The sequence below is a fragment of the Corapipo altera genome, unplaced genomic scaffold (genome assembly GCF_003945725.1).
Source record: "Corapipo altera isolate COAL_440 unplaced genomic scaffold, ASM394572v1 45, whole genome shotgun sequence".
In the NCBI taxonomy this organism is placed as follows: domain Eukaryota; kingdom Metazoa; phylum Chordata; class Aves; order Passeriformes; family Pipridae; genus Corapipo; species Corapipo altera.
In genome coordinates this window covers 23,828,873-23,849,641 of record NW_020884877.1, presented here as the reverse complement: position 1 = coordinate 23,849,641, position 20,769 = coordinate 23,828,873, and the positions used below count along the sequence as shown (strand labels likewise).

Sequence of the window (20,769 nt, the reverse complement as noted above, 5' to 3'; positions counted from 1 at the left end):
CAGAATACTCACGGTTACGATGAAACTTAGACATGAGCCCACGCTCATACATCCAACCACTACTGTGGATTTTAGTTAAATTATCTGCATTTCTCAACTAATGCAATGCACCAAACTGAATGGGTCTATGTTAGGAACTGAGAGCCTACTTAAAAAAGGAACCTTTTTCGGACTGGCATAACACTTCCTGCATGGTCACTCTTACAGGAAAATAAAAGGGTTTTAATGTGAATTAGCATTAACCACGCAGATGGGTTATGAAAGAGACAACAGGAAGGCATCGAAAATCTATGCTGTAAATGCACAGTTTGCCCATATAAATTGCATCCACACAAGGACCACACTGTCAGTATAACTCACAAAATATTCCTGAGGGACACTTGCATTCCTCCCCTGGACCAGCTGCAAGTGGAGTCCCTGCTACCTCCCTCACGCTGGCACCTAAAACTAAGTGCCATCCACTCTGGAGTTGACGCTGCCCTTTGCCTTCAAAGCTACTGTAGAAAAAGGCAGAAATCCCAGACACTGCAAATCTACTTGGATGGAAAGCACTGCATCAGGGCAAGAGCAGCAATCCTCCTTTTTTTTTTTTTCCTCTCAATTAGATCTGGTCATTTTTATTCGCAATTTCAAAGCTTTTCATCAGCTTTAAAGTTCATCTACAAGTAAGGCAGATGAGTAGACTTATTCTCTTAAATCTTACTTCTGAGTGGCTTCATAGGAGTGAAGGTAAAAACTAGAGAGCAAAATGACACTTTACACCATCTGTACTAGCAGCCTTATTTCTGAAATTTCTCCCTGCTATGTCAAAGCATTAAACACATTCTTCTATGATTGTGTGTATGGGTAAAGCCTTTCCGTATCAATGCATTAGGAAATTAGAAATTTGTCAAGATTTCATCTAAAAGGCAGACAAACACAGATATTGGGGGTTACCCCAGAAAGGACAACTACCCGTGAGATTTGGCTCTCTCATGAACCAGCACGTTTAGCTGTGTAGCCTTGAAAAGACTTCTTTGCCAGCCAAATTACGGTCCTACCTTTATGTTAAGCGTCATGGGACTGCTACAACAACAATTACTGGGGATGGGGACTACAAGAATGAGGCACATGACACACAAAAGGGACTAAAAGAATGACACACTAAAGTAGAAAAAGTGGGATTAAAACCAACGAAAATTAGTCAGACATTTTAACCAGATGGCATTTCCTCTTCCTAGCAGTCTGATGTGCTAAAGCCAAGCACACGCGTTATGACAGCAGATGGAAATCACACAGCTTTGTTTATGTTTGGGACCTACAGCAAAGGGAACCGTGCAAGCTTGAGCAGAGAATAATTACCCAGAGCCAAAGAAATGGGTGTTTTTTTGAAAATACCAATCCACAATTGGGCAGGGGTTAGAGTTAATAAAAAACTTGAAACAATTCATTAACAAGAAAACCCACGAGTGTTCACTAAATCATACTCAGGATGGAAAGAGCTACTTTCAACCTCTTCAAAGCTGCATCCAACCACAGTGTGCTTTATAACCTGCAAAGCACATTTTCCTCTCTTAAAAAAAGCCATTTTACTTTCTTTCCACTTCATCCAAACTAGTTACACTCTTCCAAGTAACATCAATCCTTGGCCATACCATTGCCTATCACAAAACCCACTCAAGAAGGCTAGAGAGTAACTTTACAAGGATTATTCTTCAAAACTAGACCTCAGGACATCACAAACTGGGACTTGAGCTTTGTCTGCTTTAAAGACAAGCAACAAAACCTTTGGCTTTCACTCAAGAGGCAATTCCATCTTTTTGTGTTCCCAGGCACATCATCACTTTGTACCTTTTACTTGCCACCATAAGGACTTGCCAGGAGTTTTTATTTTTCTCAAAACTCCTCTTTTACTTGACCACATCAATGCTTTACCCTGAGCTGTACCACGCCTCAAAAGACAAAGGTTTTGGGAAAGGTAGGGGGACGCAGCACAAACTCCAATCTGCTGTTAGAGTTAGCAGCAGCCACTCTCTCACAAAAGGAAATGACATTTTCTTTTTTGCAGACATCTTAAGCTTTCAACTCCTTATGATTCCCTTAACGATGCCCTTAATTTTTCCAAATTTCTATCAGCCTACAACTAAAAAATAACTCAATAAATAGCCCAACCCTTTGCTTTTTTACATGCCCATTCCAATAGTATCTGAACGCCCTACAGAGCACTCTTTCATGTTGCTGCAGAATTTTTCCTTTCAAAGTTCTCCAAACTCTTTCTAAACATCGACTAATGAATCAGGCAATATTTACCCAGTTGCCTGGAAAACAGAAACACCTTTTGTAACAGCACAAAGTAACAAGAAGTGACTCATTCGCAGCGCCTATTAAAGTGGTGTCTCCCCAGACACAAGTCCCAAAACTCCTGCTCCCAAGATGACTGATCCATCTGTGGAACACTGAAGATTTAGCAACCTGAAACGCTGTGCTCTATCCCTAACACCAGGCAATTTACCAGGCATGATTAATTCAAAATTCCTTTGTCTCTCACACCGCCATTCATTGAACATCAAACGCCTCAGCGAGAAGTTCCTAATTAAAACACGGAAAGGCTAAAATAAAATGTATTTTTGTACTTTACTGGTGGGTCTTTTATTCACAACTGAAATAGCTTCATGTCTAACTGTGTGCAGAGCCACATATGCTATCTCAGAACACAGCAGCGAGCAGTGACCACTTCAACGCTGCAAGCAATTCTTGTGCTCCTCCTTCATGTCTAGAAGGAGGTGTCGAAAGGACTGAAATCTCCTGAACAAGGACCTTATCTGCAGTGCCACATGCAGAGGTGTCCCTGGACACGTGCTCACATGGCCCCGCTCCAGCGTGCCATTAGCACCAGCGAGCCCAACTGAGCAGGAAAGGCAGGCACCTGGCATTCCCAGCCCCACATCTCCCAAGCCCAGGCACTCTGGGGAACTTGGTTACCCTGCCTCAAAGTGACAAGATAAGCGGCAACCTGCTCTAGTCCACACTAACTGTATCAGCAAGAAACCCAAGTATTCTGCTACATTATGCTGAAAAACTAACTTCCCTGGTCTCCTTGAGACCACTCAACCTGGAACTGAAAGCTCAGATCTAACCTCTGTCTCATACCACAGACTTGAGAGAAGCCAAAGCCAAGGAGCACAGTTTCCATGCAAACCAGCCATTCAGGTAGCCCCTTCCGGCCACAAACCTGCACACTCCCCTCTGCTGTATGAAATACAGAACACACTGCAGAGACTTAGCAATCCATAATGATCTCCGTCAGCAGAGCAGTGTGCTCTTGCTTTCTCCTGATGGGAAGGAGAATGACAAGAAACAAAAAAAGCACCATCGATGAAGAAAGAAAAGGCACTGACTGCCGTCACCGCCACAGGGAAGCAGAGACACAAACCAAAGCTCTGCATGTATGCCAGCCTTGCCAATGCTTGGATCTGAAGGCAAAGAAGCCCAGTACAGCGGGATGCGGAGAGCAAAGCCAAAATTTCCTGCTAAATATTGCTGCCAAACAAGACATTTCTTGTCAGTATTTGTAAAACAAATTGAGCCTGTGCTGTAAATATCCCTGCATCTGTGTGCTGTTTGTTTCGGCATGAAGGCTTGCAAATAAGCTTCCCAGCACACTTGCAGCAGGAGAATAGCTTGAGCCACTCTGGCAGGACTCAGCTGTTCAGGCCGTACAACCGGCCCTTTGTGACCTGTGACACACAGCACTCTCTGGTATTACCACTGCAACGAGGTGGGCCGCACTTTGCAGCCATCTGAATACAATTTAAAAAAAAAAGCAATAAGCAAAGGAAAAAACCTTTCAAGAAAAAAAAATTGTTTACAAGTAACCTCAACGCTCTGAGATTCATTTCAGAATGCTTCAAAAGCTCAGCAAGTAAATCGACCATAAAACTTGGTTCAGGCTCAAACTATTCGTTTGAGGGGGTTTTTTGCATCCGCTAAGACCTCCTTCACCACACCAAGCCAGTCTTCCAGCTCACCTTGCACCATGAGGCAAGTTCACAAACTCTGTTATGACATCCCTCTGCAGGAATGATAAAAAGAATAGAAGGACAACTCTGAAAAATGCCCAGCTATTTTTTCCAGGTTCTTCCCAAACAAGTGATCTGAAAGAAAGCACTGCTTCACCCTCCAATAGAGAACTCCACCTACTGCCATATTACAGCATACTGGCCATTGCCTGCCACTCAGCAAGTAGCAATCTGATTGTACCAGCATCAAAGCCAATTTGGGGAATCTACTAATCTATTCTCTAGTCTCCCAACCTCTTAGGACATGACCCTCACCAGGCTGCTTGTTTCGGCATGAAGCCTTGCAAATAAACTTCCCAGCACACTTGCAGATGGAGAATAGCTTGAGCCACACTGGTAGGAGTGGGATTAACTCACCTTTCATTAGATACAGGAAGCTTAACTTAAATATTTCCCCACTGTGGTCAGAGGAAAGGCACTGCAGATACCAAGCTTCCTATGAAATGTATTAAAGCACTACCTGAGGAGACTTGAAAACATATTTCTTGCAAGTAACTTCCATAAAAAAAGTTTGGTCTAGGTGTCAACATTTGGAAATTTAGAGCATATTAGCGTTTGATGAATTGAAGTTCATTTTACAGCAAAACCAAACAATACATTTCTCTCCCCATCACCACCACTAACAAACTCAGGAGTGGAGACTGGCCCATGGAACTAAGTGCCAAAACTTCCATGGATTTCAAACTGAAGTCCTAAACACAGAACCTTTCCTTCTCCGACCCAGAACTAAAATAAATTCTGGAGATGGTTACTGCTTAGTTATATTAGAGCAGCATTTGGAAGGGCCAGACGAACAGCCTCATCATTCCAGCACTTGTATACACATGTCAGGTACACACATGGCGAACAGTAAGTCCGCCAACACAGAGTAGCCTAAAACCAAAGAGGTCACCAAACAAAAAGGTAGTGACCACTCCATAGTCAGAAATGGGGCTGATTAGAAACTGAAGTCAAGAGGCTGGCTCAGTATCCTATTTGTTAGCCCTCATTATTGACAACCAAAAATTATTAATCACTGCTTTTGTCAGAAAAGGAGATTGGCTTTCATGGATTTCAGAGGTATGCCAGATCTCCACACAACCTTCACCTCATCAGGATCAATACAATTTACCCGCTGGCTTTTCAGCAGGTGGGAAGTGGTACAGGCTTCACTGACCTCCAAGGAACAGTCCTGCTTTCTGCCAGAGGATAACTTGGAACACTTTGCCCATCAGTTGGACAGAGATGAAAGTGTGTGTGTACTTGGACGAGCCCAGCAGAACGCAAACAGAAGGCCGAAGCGGAGGACTCCACGGGAGAGATACCTGCCTGGTGGCAGGGGGAGAGCAACACAGGTTAGCCAAGCACAAAAACACGTTAACTTTGATTTACCAATGACTTATTCTGGGTCACTGCTTGACGGATGAGGGTTAGTTTCAAAGCACAATTTTAAGGGAGCCACATGAAGTACACAGCTGACTTTACATTTGTGTACAGTGTACAATCTGTTCATATCATGGCAATCCACCCAAACACACAGGTAGGTAGCAAGCTATTCCTCTGCAGTGCAGGAAGGGGAACTTGCCACCTGCAGGCAAAGCTCTCAAAGCTGCAGAGGCACTATGATACACAAGCTAAAACCAAAAGCAATGTGTTATTGAGCTGAACCACAGTGGAGGCTTTCACATCCGCAAGCCAGAAAGCACACACCTGTTCATTCCTCCCCACAGACACAACCACTTAAAAAAACAAGTTTCCCTCCCTTCACATTAAAAACTGCCAGGAACTTATGCAAGCACAGAGGAAAGTCTTTAAAAGAAAGCACATCTTGTTGAGAAACACAAAGGAGTGGACGCTTCAAAACCAAGCAAACAGCCTTACTGCTCATGCAACATTTGCTGTCGGAGTAGAACTGCATCGCCCTCCAGCTGAGGCACAACATGCGGGATTCCTCCTGCCTTGGCTTGTGGAAAAGCCAGGGCAGTCAGTGTTTCCACAGTGTCCCCTATGAAAGGTGATGCTAGCTGGGGTCTCCAGCTTCAGGGTGAAAAACATCCTGTCAGAGAAGTGACAACAACCATAAGGAAAAGAATTATTCCCCACCATCAGTCCAAAGGATGAGAGGGTAGTAAGATACAGGCTCCCTACAGAAGAAACTGCACAGAATGATGTGGGTTCAGTTAAAGGCAAAAAGTTTCAGAGACATCAAAAACGTTAAGTCAGCAATAAAAGCCAAAAGGACAGAGGGGGAAAAAAAGAAGAAAACTAATGTGACACATACCCACAGTCTATCCAGCCTATAGTACCTCGTCCTTTCACCTCCTGGGCCACGCTGGACAATAACCTGAGTGAGCTTTCCGCAGCAGCAGCTGGAAGACAAAATAAAATAATAAAAATAAATGGACAACAGCATTACTACTCCACATAGTAGAACACAACGGTGTGCTTCTTTGTTCTGAAGCACTGGAAGAACATTTTGTCTAATTTGAAGAAACCGGTATGACAGGGATCAGTAAAATCTTCTGTAAACTAGAAGGAAAGCTGGCTGCAGCCGAAGCTGCATGACTCCTTTCCTCTCTCCCCTTAAAACAACACAGAAATTCATACCTCCAGGCATGCTCCCTGAGCTACATTAATGGAGCTATACTGTGTCTTCTCCTGCAAACCAGTTTCTATTTCAACATTGCCTTTTCCCTGTGGCTGGGCATGAACCAGTTTGTGCCACTGCCTGCTAATTAGAGCAATTTCATTTAGGACTTTCATCAGCTGTAAGGGCAAGGCATTCAGCCTAACTCTCCCTAATTCTACCCCTGTCATACCTAGAAAATAACACACTTTATTCTCAAATAACCCTTGGAGACACCCAAACCAACAGTCCTGAGGAGCACCCTGAAAAGGTACTTCCAAGAACTGGCTGTATTACAGATACCCAACAGAGATTTTTATAATGCCATGCCACATTTGTAGATTTTGCAAAACACTTCCATTCCAAAGAAGTCTTATAAATGGTATTAAAAATAAACAGAAGAGAGAAAAGTATTGTGGTAGAAAGAAGTATCAGTCCCCCCAAAAATCTAATAGGAACTGTTTCCTTCCTTGATAAACAAAAAATAGAAACCCAGAGTCTCTTTCAGATCTCCATAACTATTTATACAAACTGAATGTAAGAATATCTACATTGGGTCAGGCTGAATGATCCTATAGACCAATATCTTGCCTCCAGCATTTGAGAAAGTGATGGCCTGTAGATATCAGAGTAGACAAGCAGAGACATTGGGATATTTGAAGGATACCCCCTCAAACACACTTTTAAAAATAAAAGCATTCAGGGACCCATTTGTCCCAGAAAACTCAGTAGCTGAGCAGCCCTGGCAGGACACCTGGCTGGTAAGGTGAACTAAACATCTACAAATGAGGGCACCTCCTGAAACCAATGAGTTCTCTGAATGAGATAAAAAGTGTCACCTAGTTCTGCTCAGCTGGGAAGCAAAGACTTTGTTCCAGCAGCATGATCAGATGCTGGCCAATATCTCATTACAGCTGGGGGATGCATATCTGGGATTAGAACTGCACCTCCAAATTCCTCTCTCTTTTTTCCCTCTCCTCTCCTCTCCTCTCTGGGTGACAGAATTCTAATTGTACAAGGATCACTGTTCTAGGAAGAAACATTAATCCTACAGTCAGCTCTGCATGCAATGCTTTAGATTGCTAAAACCAACCAATTAAATAACAAAAACAGAAAAAAAAAGAAATCTCCATAACATGGCTTTTGAACAATGCCCATAGGGCAACATTTATTAGATGAGTGTCACAGCTGAAGTGTTCTGGTTGTGCTACTAAAAATGAAAGCAACCACCACTTAAAATATTAAGCATAAAAAGAAAATTTTCCCTTTAAGAAGCTGAATAATACAGATGTCTTTTTATCTAAAGTGTTCCTTTCAAAATCAAAAGGTATTAGAAACTCTTTTATGGTTTTTACTTTGAACCTGTTACTACAAAACCATTTGGCCAAGTTCAAGTGCTCAAAGTTCCCCACTATAGCAAAACACAATTTTTTTAACAAAATAAGAAGTCACACATATAATTTTAACTGTTTCAGAATAATCTTTAGGAAACAAAGTTAATTATTGCAGCTCCTGCACCTCTTTGTCTGCAAAATTCTCTGATATTGGGGCAATGGGGACAAGAGGATATTAGTCACCATATACTGCTTCCATTTGATACACTATAAACCCAGAGCAACTCTACCATCATTGTGTTTAATTTAGATAAGACCTTTGCAACAGGTCAGAAAAGGAGGACACAATACCCAAACAAAGCATTATCTTCTACAGCTTGTCTACAGGAAGGAAAAGGAAGCAACAACAAAAACAATAAAGAAAATAATCATAGTGACACATTTTACTTCTTGCTCTCCAATGACTTCCACATTCACAATACCATTCTGCACTTGTGTATGAATTTAAAGATAGTTTATTTATTTTACATGGTGTCACACAAAACAACACATCAAAACAAACAAGGCAACAGTATAGCCAGAGCAGAGCAAAAGGAAGAGCAAATAAGTAAGTAAACAGCCAGAAAGGAAAGCCTGAAGGAAAGACAAGACAACCAAAGGATTCAAGGGGACAGGTGGCATAACATGAGATGAGTCATTTCTCCCTCTTACACAACAGTTCATTTTTTATTTTTATATTTTGTTAATTAAAGCTGAAAGACAACCATGGGACACTCAAAGCTGTCAGAAGCAAAGATGGATTGATTTCAGTACTGTAACTATTCATTAAGCCTTTCAGTGTCACCAGGAAATCAAAACTTGCAAACTACTGTGATAAACACACTAGAAAGCTCTTATTACAGGGAGCCATTTCTGGAGACAAAGCCAGAATAAAATACATTTTTGCCAATGTGACAGAGCTATTAGAGGGCCGAATCAAGATGACTCCAATCTTGAAACACCAGGAGCCTCTGAGTTGAAACAAAGGACACTATTCCTGAAGAAGCCCTTGTAGTCACGTAGAAGCCCATTGGTGCACACCTTGCTTGTGTCACAACAAGCTGTGACAAAAAAAAAAAAAAAAGGGGAGAGGACTTACCAGATTTGGAATACAGCACTAGTATGTTATTCCGTGTCCTGAGAAGCTTCTTAAAATCCTTGTGATCACTTATTTTTTCAATGAGTGGAGACACCTTCAAGGAGTACACGAATGCTGGCAAGAATGCCTACAGAAACACAAAGCCAGAAACATCAGTAACAGCTCCCATGCAAAGAAACAAAATACAAACTGCTTTTGCAAATTGCCTCAACATTTTTCTATAATCTTGAGGCACGCTGCCTTAAATAAACTATCATATTGATTTGATCAGCAAAAGCCAAAAAAAAAAAAAAGAGCCATGCACATGATTTATTGAAACTGGACCAATACCATTCCAAACACACATCCTTAAGTGGAGAGATAAACACAACATCAAGAAATACAGTTTTAGTTAAGATGCCATCCCCTTTAGCAGTTTGTTCCCTAGTCAGATAATCAGATAAAAATTCTTATATAAATTTAATATACTCTAACAAGAGGAGCAGCAAATTGCCACTTCAAGAGCACTCTTGTCCCTAGATCTCAAAATACGCTGCAAACTCAATGGAGTACTTTGATATCCCACTAAAGACAGTGAGAGCTATGAAGCTAAAATAACCCACACTGACACAGAGCAGACAAAGGAAATGAGAACAGAGTATGCAAGTAATCCAGCATCCACATTACAGCACTAAGCACAACCCTCTCCCACACACCCTCTCAAACTGGAATGGGGCTTATGTTTCCCAGTGTCCATCTTGTATCACACACACAGAGCAGTGTCTTTGCCACAAGATCAACTTTGGCTTCCGCTGGCCACATGGAAGACACAGCATTTAATCTCTCTACATCTCAGTTCTGTATCTATGCAAAGAAATTAGTTTTTACTGCATCTTTTGGTCTATTTAAATCACGACTCTTCCAGAGCAAAGTTTGTCTGTCATAAAGTAAAACTCCTATCAAATTATGACCATAATGAAGCTGGGGCTTCTACTGCTCATTTGTACTGCAATAACATTCAATAATAACAATAATAATAATAATCTTATCCATCAGGCTATGCTGCCTCCATTCCACACTGTACTGAAGTCATGCTAATGGAATGATTATGGGAAGCTTAGCTGGAGAAATTATCTAGTTTCCATTCACCTTACAGTAAAACCTTAACACTTAATTGCTTGGCTAAAAGCTTTACCTCATTTGCCTAACACACACAAGAGGTTCAAGGTTTTCTTAATTACAGAACTCATTTTGATCGTGCCTCACTCCAGATGGGATGGAAAATGTGTCCAGGGTGGATGTGAAGAAGTAAGAGGCTGTTTTCCTTGCATCCCATATATTACAATATGCAGCATTCAAAGAAGGGACTAAGCCAATCAAAGTCAGGACAGTGCAGCCCCAGGCACAGACTTCATTACAAATACAGCTATTTGCAAACACCACAATCACTGAGGCACAGAAACAAAACCTGCACCTACAAAACAGACTTTATAAGTGCCAAAAGTTTTTACATGTGGAAAAGAGTAAGGTGGGGGGAGTCCTGGGACACACATGGCAATGTAAAGATGCTGAGCTGAAATGGAGGTCATCCTCAAAACAGCCAGGACATATGTGGTTCTTTAAATTTACTAAAAAATACACCTGTAACATAAAATCTAGGAGTGAACAAGTTACCCCACTCCACAGGCAGGATTCCCACCACTGAGCCTTGCTGACCAAACGGTCTAACTGTGATAAGGAAAAGTACACAATTACAAGTCAGCCCCTACTTTCAGCATAAACATCCTTGATGCTTTACTTTGACCAAAAGACTCACATTCTTATAACTCCAGATGTCCAGAGATCAGCCTTCCTACTTCAGCCATATGAGGAATTAATCTAACTTTGATTTATGGGCAGATCTATTTAATCCTAAATAATTCATATAACAATGAATTTAATCTTTATTTAAAAACCTCTCCCTTTGCCTCAATTTTTTGTAACTATTCAAGTGTCTTAAATTTTTATTTATGCCTTGACTTAACTGAACTAAGGCTGAACACAGCAAAAGGTGGAATTACAGGTTGCCTGTAGTTTAAGGAACTGGACTCAATTAAGGATACTCTAGTCTATGAATTCTGCTAAAAAGAAATAATTGGAGTAAAAAAAGCCACAAAAGCCACTTTCAACATGACACCAAATGGTATTATGAACTTTATTTAAAGCATCTGTCCAGTTTTTAATGATAGGTCAGAAGAGGGGCATCGGAACTTGATGGTCTTTAAGGTCCTTTCCAATCCAAACCATTCTACAGTTCTAAGCACAGGCATTTTCCAGATGGAAAGGCTGTTTCACCAATTTCAGTGACTTTTTTTCTTCTTTTTTTTTTCCTCCCCTTTTCCTTATAATGGCAGAGCTATAAACTTCTAGAAAAATTGGATTCTGGAAACAATGACAGCTGTAACTACTGCCTTGTCAGTGTTGTCACTAACAGAAAACTTGATGCGCTGGTGGAACAGTAGGCGCTTGGAGGGAGACACATGTCACATTGCACATATCCACTGCTACTCTGCCCAATTCCTCTCCAGGTATCAAATCAACACATGTTACCCATTTTCCCACAGTTTTACTACAGCAGCTCTCTCTGTTCCTATGGTTTAGACCAAACCCCACCGGGAAAGGCATTGTGCATATAAGCACACCAGTCAGCCCTGCCGAATAAATCATCATCTCCCTTTAATTAAGATTAATGTGGCAGCCTTTCCTGGTTACAAAACCCAAAAGGTCCAAGCCAAAGGCAGAACTGGACAAAAACGCCCTGCCTGCACATCTAAGGCAACCGCAGCAGTACTGGGAGGATATTGGCTGAGTGGGAAAGTTCATCACCTCCCAGTTTGCATTTGCACCACATGGTGTTTGCAAACTGATAGGAATTAAGTAGTTCTGAACTCTCCAGCTTTCTCCTGCTGAAATTAATCAAGACCCTATCAAGGAACAAACAAGAGGCCGGTTTATTGTTAAACCTCCAGAAGAACCAGCTCTGTTCAAGGCAAGTGATGCCAAGCGGTCATTTCCACCAGATACCAGTCCCAGCCACAGGGCTGCTCTGCCCTGCTCCACAGTCAAAGCTGTCATGACTCTACCAGCAGCTACAGCCTCACAAGCTACAGCCACTAGTTGGGTCTACAACATGAAACTAAGAGTATGGGAAAAAAGAATCCTATAGAAGCAGTTATACTCTTCTTCTCCACAGAAAACCAGGCTCATATTCCTGCACAGCCCACAGGTAAAGCAGCAGTAAAGGTGAAGCTAATTGGCATGTACTGTGCTATATGAATTTAATTTTAAGATATGAGTCAGGTAGATTTACTCCAGACATTTTGCAGGAGAGCTCACCAGCCAGGCACTGCCCAATCAAGCACACGGCTTCTTGTTTAAATCCAGGGCACAAGAGGAGATGAGCATATATTAAAAAAAGAAAAGGTCAAGAAAGGTGACAGTCCCTCCTGGGCAGGAAGCCTCTTTTCGTATGCGTCAGGAAGTGCTACATTCACACATATGGAAGTCTATAAATAAGAAACAAGCTAAACTCTCTTGTCACTTGAGCATCCTAAAGCTTTAAAATCTATTCACAACCACCGCTGAAAAGTTAAGAAACACTCGAAATATTTTTTCAAGAAGCTGCCCACCTCAGTACCTGCTAAAGTATAAGGCATATTGACACAATCATGTACAACATCTGTGCCACCCTTGCCAGTTATGTCAATGAGAAATTGCAACAGAACTAAATTAGTTCATGCTGTGTGTGCACAGTGCCTAGCAAAACAGGTCCTCATCCATGGCTGGCTTGGTGAGCTGGAACAAACACGACTGTCACCTGGTGTCCTTGGATACAGAAAACTTTGGTAAAGACATTCAGAAAAAAGGCAAACTACACGTGGCAGACTATGAAATGCAAATCTCATAGCAATTCCAGTCTGCAGATTTCCCCCAGCTCAAGATCGTAATCTGAATTTATTTTCACAGAATTTTTTATGGTGTTGGTCACACATCAGTCATGTGACTGTAGTGTCTAAGATGCATGAGAGATCCTCAAGTAAAACATAAGTGAATCCAAACTCTCAAGACAGTCAATTCAAAACTGCTGAGACACTGCTATTCAAGTAGAAGGTACAAAACCCCCCATGTTCTAGCTCTGCCTCTGCTCTTCAAAGTATGTATTTAAATATATGATCTTGCAAGCTAGGTGGGAGAAGTCTGATCAGTCAAAAAGGTTTAATTTTCTTTTTTTTTCCCTATTCTCTAACAATTCCTTGCAGAGTTGCTGAACATATGCAAGTGCTAAAGAGCAGTAAACACCCCACAACCCTAATCCTTTAGAACTGGTACCCAAGAAACATCTGAGCTTTCAGAAACCCAGAGGCAAAGAGTTACAGGCAAATAACTATTTGCTAATTATACTTCCAGGACTGACACTATTGAAAAATGTGATCATCCCTCAGGCTGTGTTTTCTCAAAATCATTGAGGATCTGAGAAAGCAGAGTTTATTTTTCAAATTTTACTCTTCTCTGAATCTCATTTGAGAACGAAAAAAGGGAATATCTTTCAAACAGCCACAAGAATGTATTTTCATATTTTACATTTATTATTCAAATTAAATGTGATAAATGCTTAACTGCTGTTCCCACAGAACCCAGTTCAATTTATGAGTTGCTCCCCACAAAGGCTTCATGACAGCATGGTCTTTTGCTAAGGATAAGCAGCATGTCTGGAGAATTGCTTATTTATTTATTTTACATCAAGGGTAATGAAAATACACAGTTTTTAACAAAAAGAAAATAAAAATCAAAATTAAATAAGGAAGAACTATCAGAAGCGTAGCATTATACACTGGACAGAAAAAACTATTTCCTATTTCTCCTATTTCCAGTTCAAGTGCATGAAATATATATTTCCCTGGACACAAATTATGCATGAAAAATAAAAATGCTTATGCTGCTGACACAGTGCTTAGGTGCCCGAATCCATATGTCAACATACAATTTTTATGTGCACACTAACACATGTATAATTAGACAGACAATTTGCACGCTATTCATCAAGAATAGCTGGGGCTGACTTGCATACAACGCTGTTTCCAGAACACCTGCTGCTTGGCAGGGATGCAGTCTTACACTCGACCACAATTTTGAAAGCCCACTTTTAAACAAGACATTGACTTTGATTTCTGTCTTAGCTTTGCCGCCCACTGGTGTCATTCTCATTTTGGGACAACAGCATTCAACCCACTGTAAATACGATTAATGAGCAACCCTGTGCACATGAAACAGATTGTGTCTGACAAGGTATTTTATAGGACTAGAGTTGAAGAGGAAACCTGGCTCAAAATTCCAAACAGTAATGGAGATGACTGAATTTAATTTCATTCTTAACTTCTTTAGGAGGGGACTAGTTCACATTCTAAACAAGGGTCTCATCTGCCACATTAAAATGGGGGGGGGAAGGGGGGGAAGGAACAGGCAAGAAATCCCAACAAGAAGACAGAATCTCACCTCCTCTTTCCTACTCAGTTCCCAAAATGAGCCCTGTGGTGGAATGCAGACTTAACTTCAGAAGGCAGATGTGAAAGAACATGTCTGTTTGTGGTGATGGAAGTTTGTAAACCTGCAGATCAGCCGGTGGCACAGCCAGGTCCCGTGGTGCAGACAGTATTCACATACTGAAAATACCAGGTCTAAGTCATCTCCAGGCAAGCGCAACGAGAAACTGACCCGTTGCTTCCTTCCCCCCAATTAGTTCTCACTTAAAAATACAAGATGTTCAAATCCAAAGCCCCCTTGTTTACAACAATCACAGTTTGAGTGTAGATGTTTTATCTTCCTTGTTCATCACACAAACCACTCTTGACCTTGTGCCATAATTGCTTGCTTTTCACTCAGGAGCCCTCCCTCTGCTGCTATTTACATTCAGGGTTGTACTGCTTTGATCACCGAGCCATTTGTAACAAATGCTTTCCGAGATGGATAGTGATAAGTAGGACAGTCCCCTTTTTTCATTCATGATTAATATCTGAAATAGCTGTAGAAACATTTTAATCAAATCAGATGAGGGTTATCTCTGTTACCCAAAGGTACCTCAAGGAAGCCTCGTAAAAAAATTATTATTTGAATGAGGGGGGAAGAGAAAGGGTAGCATTTGGGTCTCAGACTTCAGGGGTCACAACTGCCGTGGTCCCTGCAGTAGCCTCTGCAATCCCACTGAAACCACAAAACCATCATCTCCCAGCCACCTGTGCAGGGGTTCCCAAACTGCAACCCGCTGAGGACCCCCAGCACAAAGGTTGCAGAGCGCTGTATGTCACAGACCCAAAAAGCCATACACGGTCTCAGTGGGGAGCAGTAACTTCACACCTACAGCAGCATGGGATGGCCAGGTGAGGAGCACTCCAGCAGACACACTGGAAGATCAACAACTCCTGCACTGGAAGACTGACAGCATTTGAAAACCATGGTTTTGCCCAACAGTTAGATTTGCAGACATGCCCACCGGACACTTCTTGAGTTTTTCTCATTTCCCACAAGCTCTGTGGAAGAAACAGTCCTATTCTGTACATAACCCAGATTGGTTAATTCTCACCTCAAGCCATTCCAGGAACAAAAAACCTGAAGCACTACTGACATTTTGTTTTGGGGGGTCATATCTGCAAGAGCCAAGTGCCATATTTTCTTTTGTTTTCAAAGAAAGGTACTCTTTAACTTCGGCTGAGGACTGCTACAAATAAGGCATTCCACTTAACGTGGTGCCTGCTATGTTCACTTTCCAAATATAGAAGATAGTGAAAAATACCATGGAGACGTCAAGATTTGACTAGACTCTACCGTTCATATTGTTCTTAAACACTGGCTTTTAAGATACAGGCATAATAGTCTATACTAAAGGATGTTCTTAAGAGCTCTGTGTAGCAAATTAATTGTATGGTTTATCACTGGGTTTCAAATGCTCTGTGAAGGAAAACCTGTGCAACTATTTACTAAGTAACAACTGACTGTAATAGGGTCAATTACTAATGCTGACAAAGAACTTTCTCCTTATTATGAACGTGAAGCTCTCTCTTCAAGCCAGGCACTGGTGCAATATATATATATATTAAACAAGCTGTTGATGAACTAATGTCTCAGATATCACTTCTGAATGAGCACATTTGACTGCAGAACTTAAGGGCATGAGCAAAGCATATGCTACATAATCCCCCACTAAAAATTAGGTTTTCAAGAAGTTTAAAGAAGTACCACCTACTCAAGAAGCACGTAGGAGGTACTATAAAAAGAAGACAAAAACACTATTAATGGGACTTATAAGGAAGAGAGGGCAAAAAATGACACCTGAAAATCCCTAGCATTTTATATGGTACTTGTTATCTTCAAAGCATTGCACAAATGTTACCTAATTAATCCTCACATTTTTCTGCCAGGTGCTAGGAGACGAAGCTTAATTTTAATAGTTGGAGCAAGATTCACACAGAAAGGAAGTGATCTGCAAGAGGCAAAAGGGAGGCAGCATCAGAACAAACTGGCACACAGCTGATCCTAGAGCAGCTCACAACCACACAGTCATGGAGTGCCATATCCTGCAAAAGTGAGGAGGGGGAGAGAAACAGTCTATTTGCAGTCACCCAGCAAACAGGCTGCATGACTCTAAACCCACAGATAACAGAGAGGACATCATCAAGGCAGTCACAAATGAGACTACCCTTGTTATCTGTGTTCTGCAGTGTACAAGTCACAGCACCCTCCACCAATGCTACCAGCTAGCACAATGCCAAAACTAAACACTTGCTCTGTCATCACAACTTTTTGCCATTCACAAGCTAGCAAAAGTGGTAGAATCAAGATAAACAATAACTTACTTCCAAAGTGACCCTGTCTGCATGAAGAAATTTAAGGTAATGCTAGTTTGTGTAATGTAATTTGGAACCAGAATCACCAAGCTTCTCCATTCAGACCTCCGACCACAACTTTGAAGAAAGGCCTCACTACCTTTGTTTTACTGAAACAGAGGAATTGCATCACCAAAAAGCAAAAGAAATGGTCAACAATAGAACAAGCACCTCTTCCATCACCAATTGCTTGTGACACCACGAACTCACTGCTGGGCAGAAAGACCATTTCTGATGACCATACCACCCTCATGGCAATATCCCAGGGCCTCTGAAGTAAACAGGCACTTTGGCACCAAAGTCAATGGATTGAAAACATCACTCCATAAGGTATGGAGTTGAGTAACAAAGCCAATGTTTAATTTGGGAAGGGCATCTGAGGAGACAGAGCATATCCCATGTCACCGTTCTACAAATTAGTATTTTGAAGAAGGAACAGACAAAGTAGGAAGGGGGCAGGAAGACAGCAAGTAAGGGATTTGTCTGTGCAATACCCTCCATCTGACTGCCACAAAACACTTTCCAAAGAGGCTCCTGTGGTTCAAACAGTAACTGGATGGGAAGAGACACTCCTGAATTCAAGCCCAAAAGCCACCACGGGAAACAACACCCGAGCACTGCAGTGGAGAAGCAGTGCTCACACCCTGCCTGCAAACTCACTGGAGGCAAAGCCACTGCTGCCACGCTGCAGAGCCACCTGCAACACAGAGTGAATCGTGCCTCAGCCCTCCCTGCAGGCCTGGGTTCACATGTCAGTGTCAGTGCTCACCAGTGCATTCCTGTACCTTACTGGTAAGGAGAAAGGAAGTACCTGAGGAGCTGGAAGCCTCAAATGTTCCCTCCAAGCCCTTCTTTGGAGGCACTGGGTTTGACTGGCACCAGGTCAAGAAGCCTGCTTCCCAAAGGCTGTCGGTCAGACTCTTGACTCAGTTTCTCTGTCATTAAGCCAACACTCGGAAGACAAACTGATCTTTGCCACGCTGGCATGAGATAATATTCACCGGTGTTTGCAAAGCAAACGTACCCTAGATGCATGTTCCTAATGGAAGCAGTGGCTGCCTTCTGCTAGGGAAAGGACAGTACCTGATATATCAGAGGAAATGCAAATCCACAGCGGCATAAAACTCCTTCACAATGCCTTGAACAGTAAATTCAGTCCTTTGAGCATGAAATACAGTCAACCACTTGATATACCAAACAAGGAAGTATCTGTAAAGTTAACCTTCAACCTCCTCGTGACTCTCCAACTCATTCAAGAAATAAGACATTAAAGCAGGCAGAGATCACTGCAGCCTCTTCCTCATGTGTGTGTCACATATCCAGAGTGATGCTAAAGATAACAAATAAACATCTTCCATTAGAAGATACTGAAATGTTTTCTTCATCCAGCCTTGTAGGTTTCCTTTTCCATATGCAGGAAGTCTTACAGAGATAAGGATTTCAATTCTTCGAAGCTACCTCCAATTTTGCTTCAAAAAATGAGCCCTATTTTTCAGTTGTGCTATGCTTGCACAACTCTAGCTGCTGTCTCAGGTACACTGCAAGTATTCAGCACTTCCAGAAAAAAAACCAAACAAACAAAAACCAAAACACATTTGGGTGCATGAAAAAGGACCGGCTGGAAGGAAAGAATGTTCTCACTGACCTACCAAGCAGCTGGCATTACCTTCACTTTAACTTTACACACTGAAAATGTCCTCATTTAACAGCCTCTATGACTTTTTAAACATTGACTCAAGAAAAATTTAAAAGCAGGTTTTGCAATGTCACAGCTGTAGGCTAGTTTTTCAATCCTGGAGTACAGCGAGTTACATATTTCAAGATGAAAAATCGCACCTTCAAGTGCAAGATAATGCAAATTGGAAGAAATAATTTAAACTACTTGTACACAGCAAAGGGGAAAGAATTAGCTGAATCAACAGCTCAATGAAGACATCTGCTCAGCATGCAGCATCACAGAGCAAATAAAATGCTGTGGCAAATTAAGAAAGGTAAGAGAGAATAACGTGGATAAATTAAAATGGCTTCGTATAATTTCACTGACAACGGCAGGCCTGCTCTGCTCATCTCAAAGATACCAGCTCTGCAACATGACAGGTCCGAAGAGGGCAACTGGAATAGTTAGGAACAACAGATTTGTATGAAGAAAGCTGGGGGAAAAAACCTTTTAATCTACAAAAAGAAATCCCAGAAAAATACTTACATTAACACATAAAATGAATGTTACAGTAAGATAAGGTCTGACAGTCACAGTGGCTATAGTAGGAAATACCAGAAATAACTCCATGTGTTTAGTTACTTTGAATGAAGGGAAAATTCAGTCTATTTGTAACTCTGCTTGGTCCACAGTATATACTTAATCTGAGGAATGCACTGCCACAAGTATCATTGAGAAAAGTACTGTGCATATTAAAGATGAGCCATGGGGGGAAAAAAGCCACACTAAGACCTCTCCAACATTTTAGGGAGAGTTCAGCCTGACTTCAGTTTCACTTAAAATCAATAATGTGCATATAGCAGAGGTCTGTGCTTCTAGATGAAGCTTAAAACAAAACAAAAATTGTTCAGGATGCACAGCATTTCTTTTCCCTCCTCCTGAAGGAGCTGACAGCTATGCCCCTGACAGAGGCAAAAGGCTACATCAGACAGGGTTGATACTTTCTGTCCCACAATGATAATTCTAATATTAGTACAGAACAAGCATAGGGCAATTAGCAATTCCACACTTGATTTGTATGAATTAGATGAGCACTCCTCGGTCATGCATTTCCAAATACATTTCAGATCACTTGCGCGTAAAAAAAAATTATTGTAATTTTTCATTAATTATTAACTCCATTTGTCCAAGCAGAAGGATGAACTGTAGTCCATGACAATAATGTGAATAAAGCAGTGCTTTAAAGCACGGCTTCGCCAATCTTTTGAGCTATTTATGCTAAATTCTGTGGATTAAAAAAAAAAAAAATCAGACTTTAAAATATTTCTGGAAGTCGAGGAGCCTCCCTGAGGTAAGCAGTGCTCTACTTAGTGTAATGTCAGTGGAACATACCCCGGTCCTCCGGAATGCGCCGAGATGGAGAGCGCCACATGCGAGGGGCGCAGGGGCGGGGGGTGCCGGGGGCGGGGGGCGCACAGGTGCACAAAGCGAGGGAGGCGGCTCCGCTGCGGCACAGCCGCCGCCGGGGAAACCCTCGGGAAACCCTCTGGAAACCCTCTGCCGCCGCACAAGCCTTCCACGCGAAACTTGGGAGCGAAGCGCCCGCCGGCCGGAGCCTCCGGGGCCGGGGCAGCCGGGGACCCCCGCCCGCAGCCGCTCGGGGAGACACCGCCGCACGCCGGGGTGCGCTTCCTCCGGGCGGCTTTTTGGGAGACGGGGGGAAAGGGAGACGGGGAAGCCGGAGCGCAGCACACGGGCTGAGGGCTGCGGAGACACCCGGGCAGAGCGCTGCCGGAGCCCGGCCATGCCGGGCTGTGCCGAGCCCACCCGCGGCAGCGGCGGGTGCGGGCGGCGGGCGCAGCCTCCGCGCCCGGCCCGGGGGGGGCCCGTCCCGCTCCCAACTTTTCGCCCAACTCCGGCGGCCGCGCCGCGCCCCCGCCCCGGCCCGGGGAACGGAGGGACACCCCGCGCCGCCCCCGCCGCCCCCCGGCGCCACTCACCGCCAGGCCGAGCAGCAGCAGCAGCAGCGGCGGGAGGCGCCCGCGGCGCCGCGCAGTGCCCGCGCCCTGCCCCGGCTGTGCC

At 42.7% G+C, this 20,769-nt stretch overlaps 1 protein-coding gene across 1 annotated transcript in view; it reads right to left on the bottom strand.

Moving 5' to 3' along the window:
• Positions 1–20,769, bottom strand: part of PDIA5 (protein disulfide isomerase family A member 5) — a 101,187-nt gene that overhangs the window by 79,410 nt on the left and 1,008 nt on the right. The window contains exons 2-3 of the mRNA XM_027636863.1: positions 9,136–9,262; positions 6,319–6,406 (exon numbers count right to left, since the gene is read on the bottom strand). Coding sequence (XP_027492664.1) covers positions 6,319–6,406; positions 9,136–9,262 — 215 coding nt within the window. The remainder of the gene's footprint in view (positions 1–6,318; positions 6,407–9,135; positions 9,263–20,769) is intronic.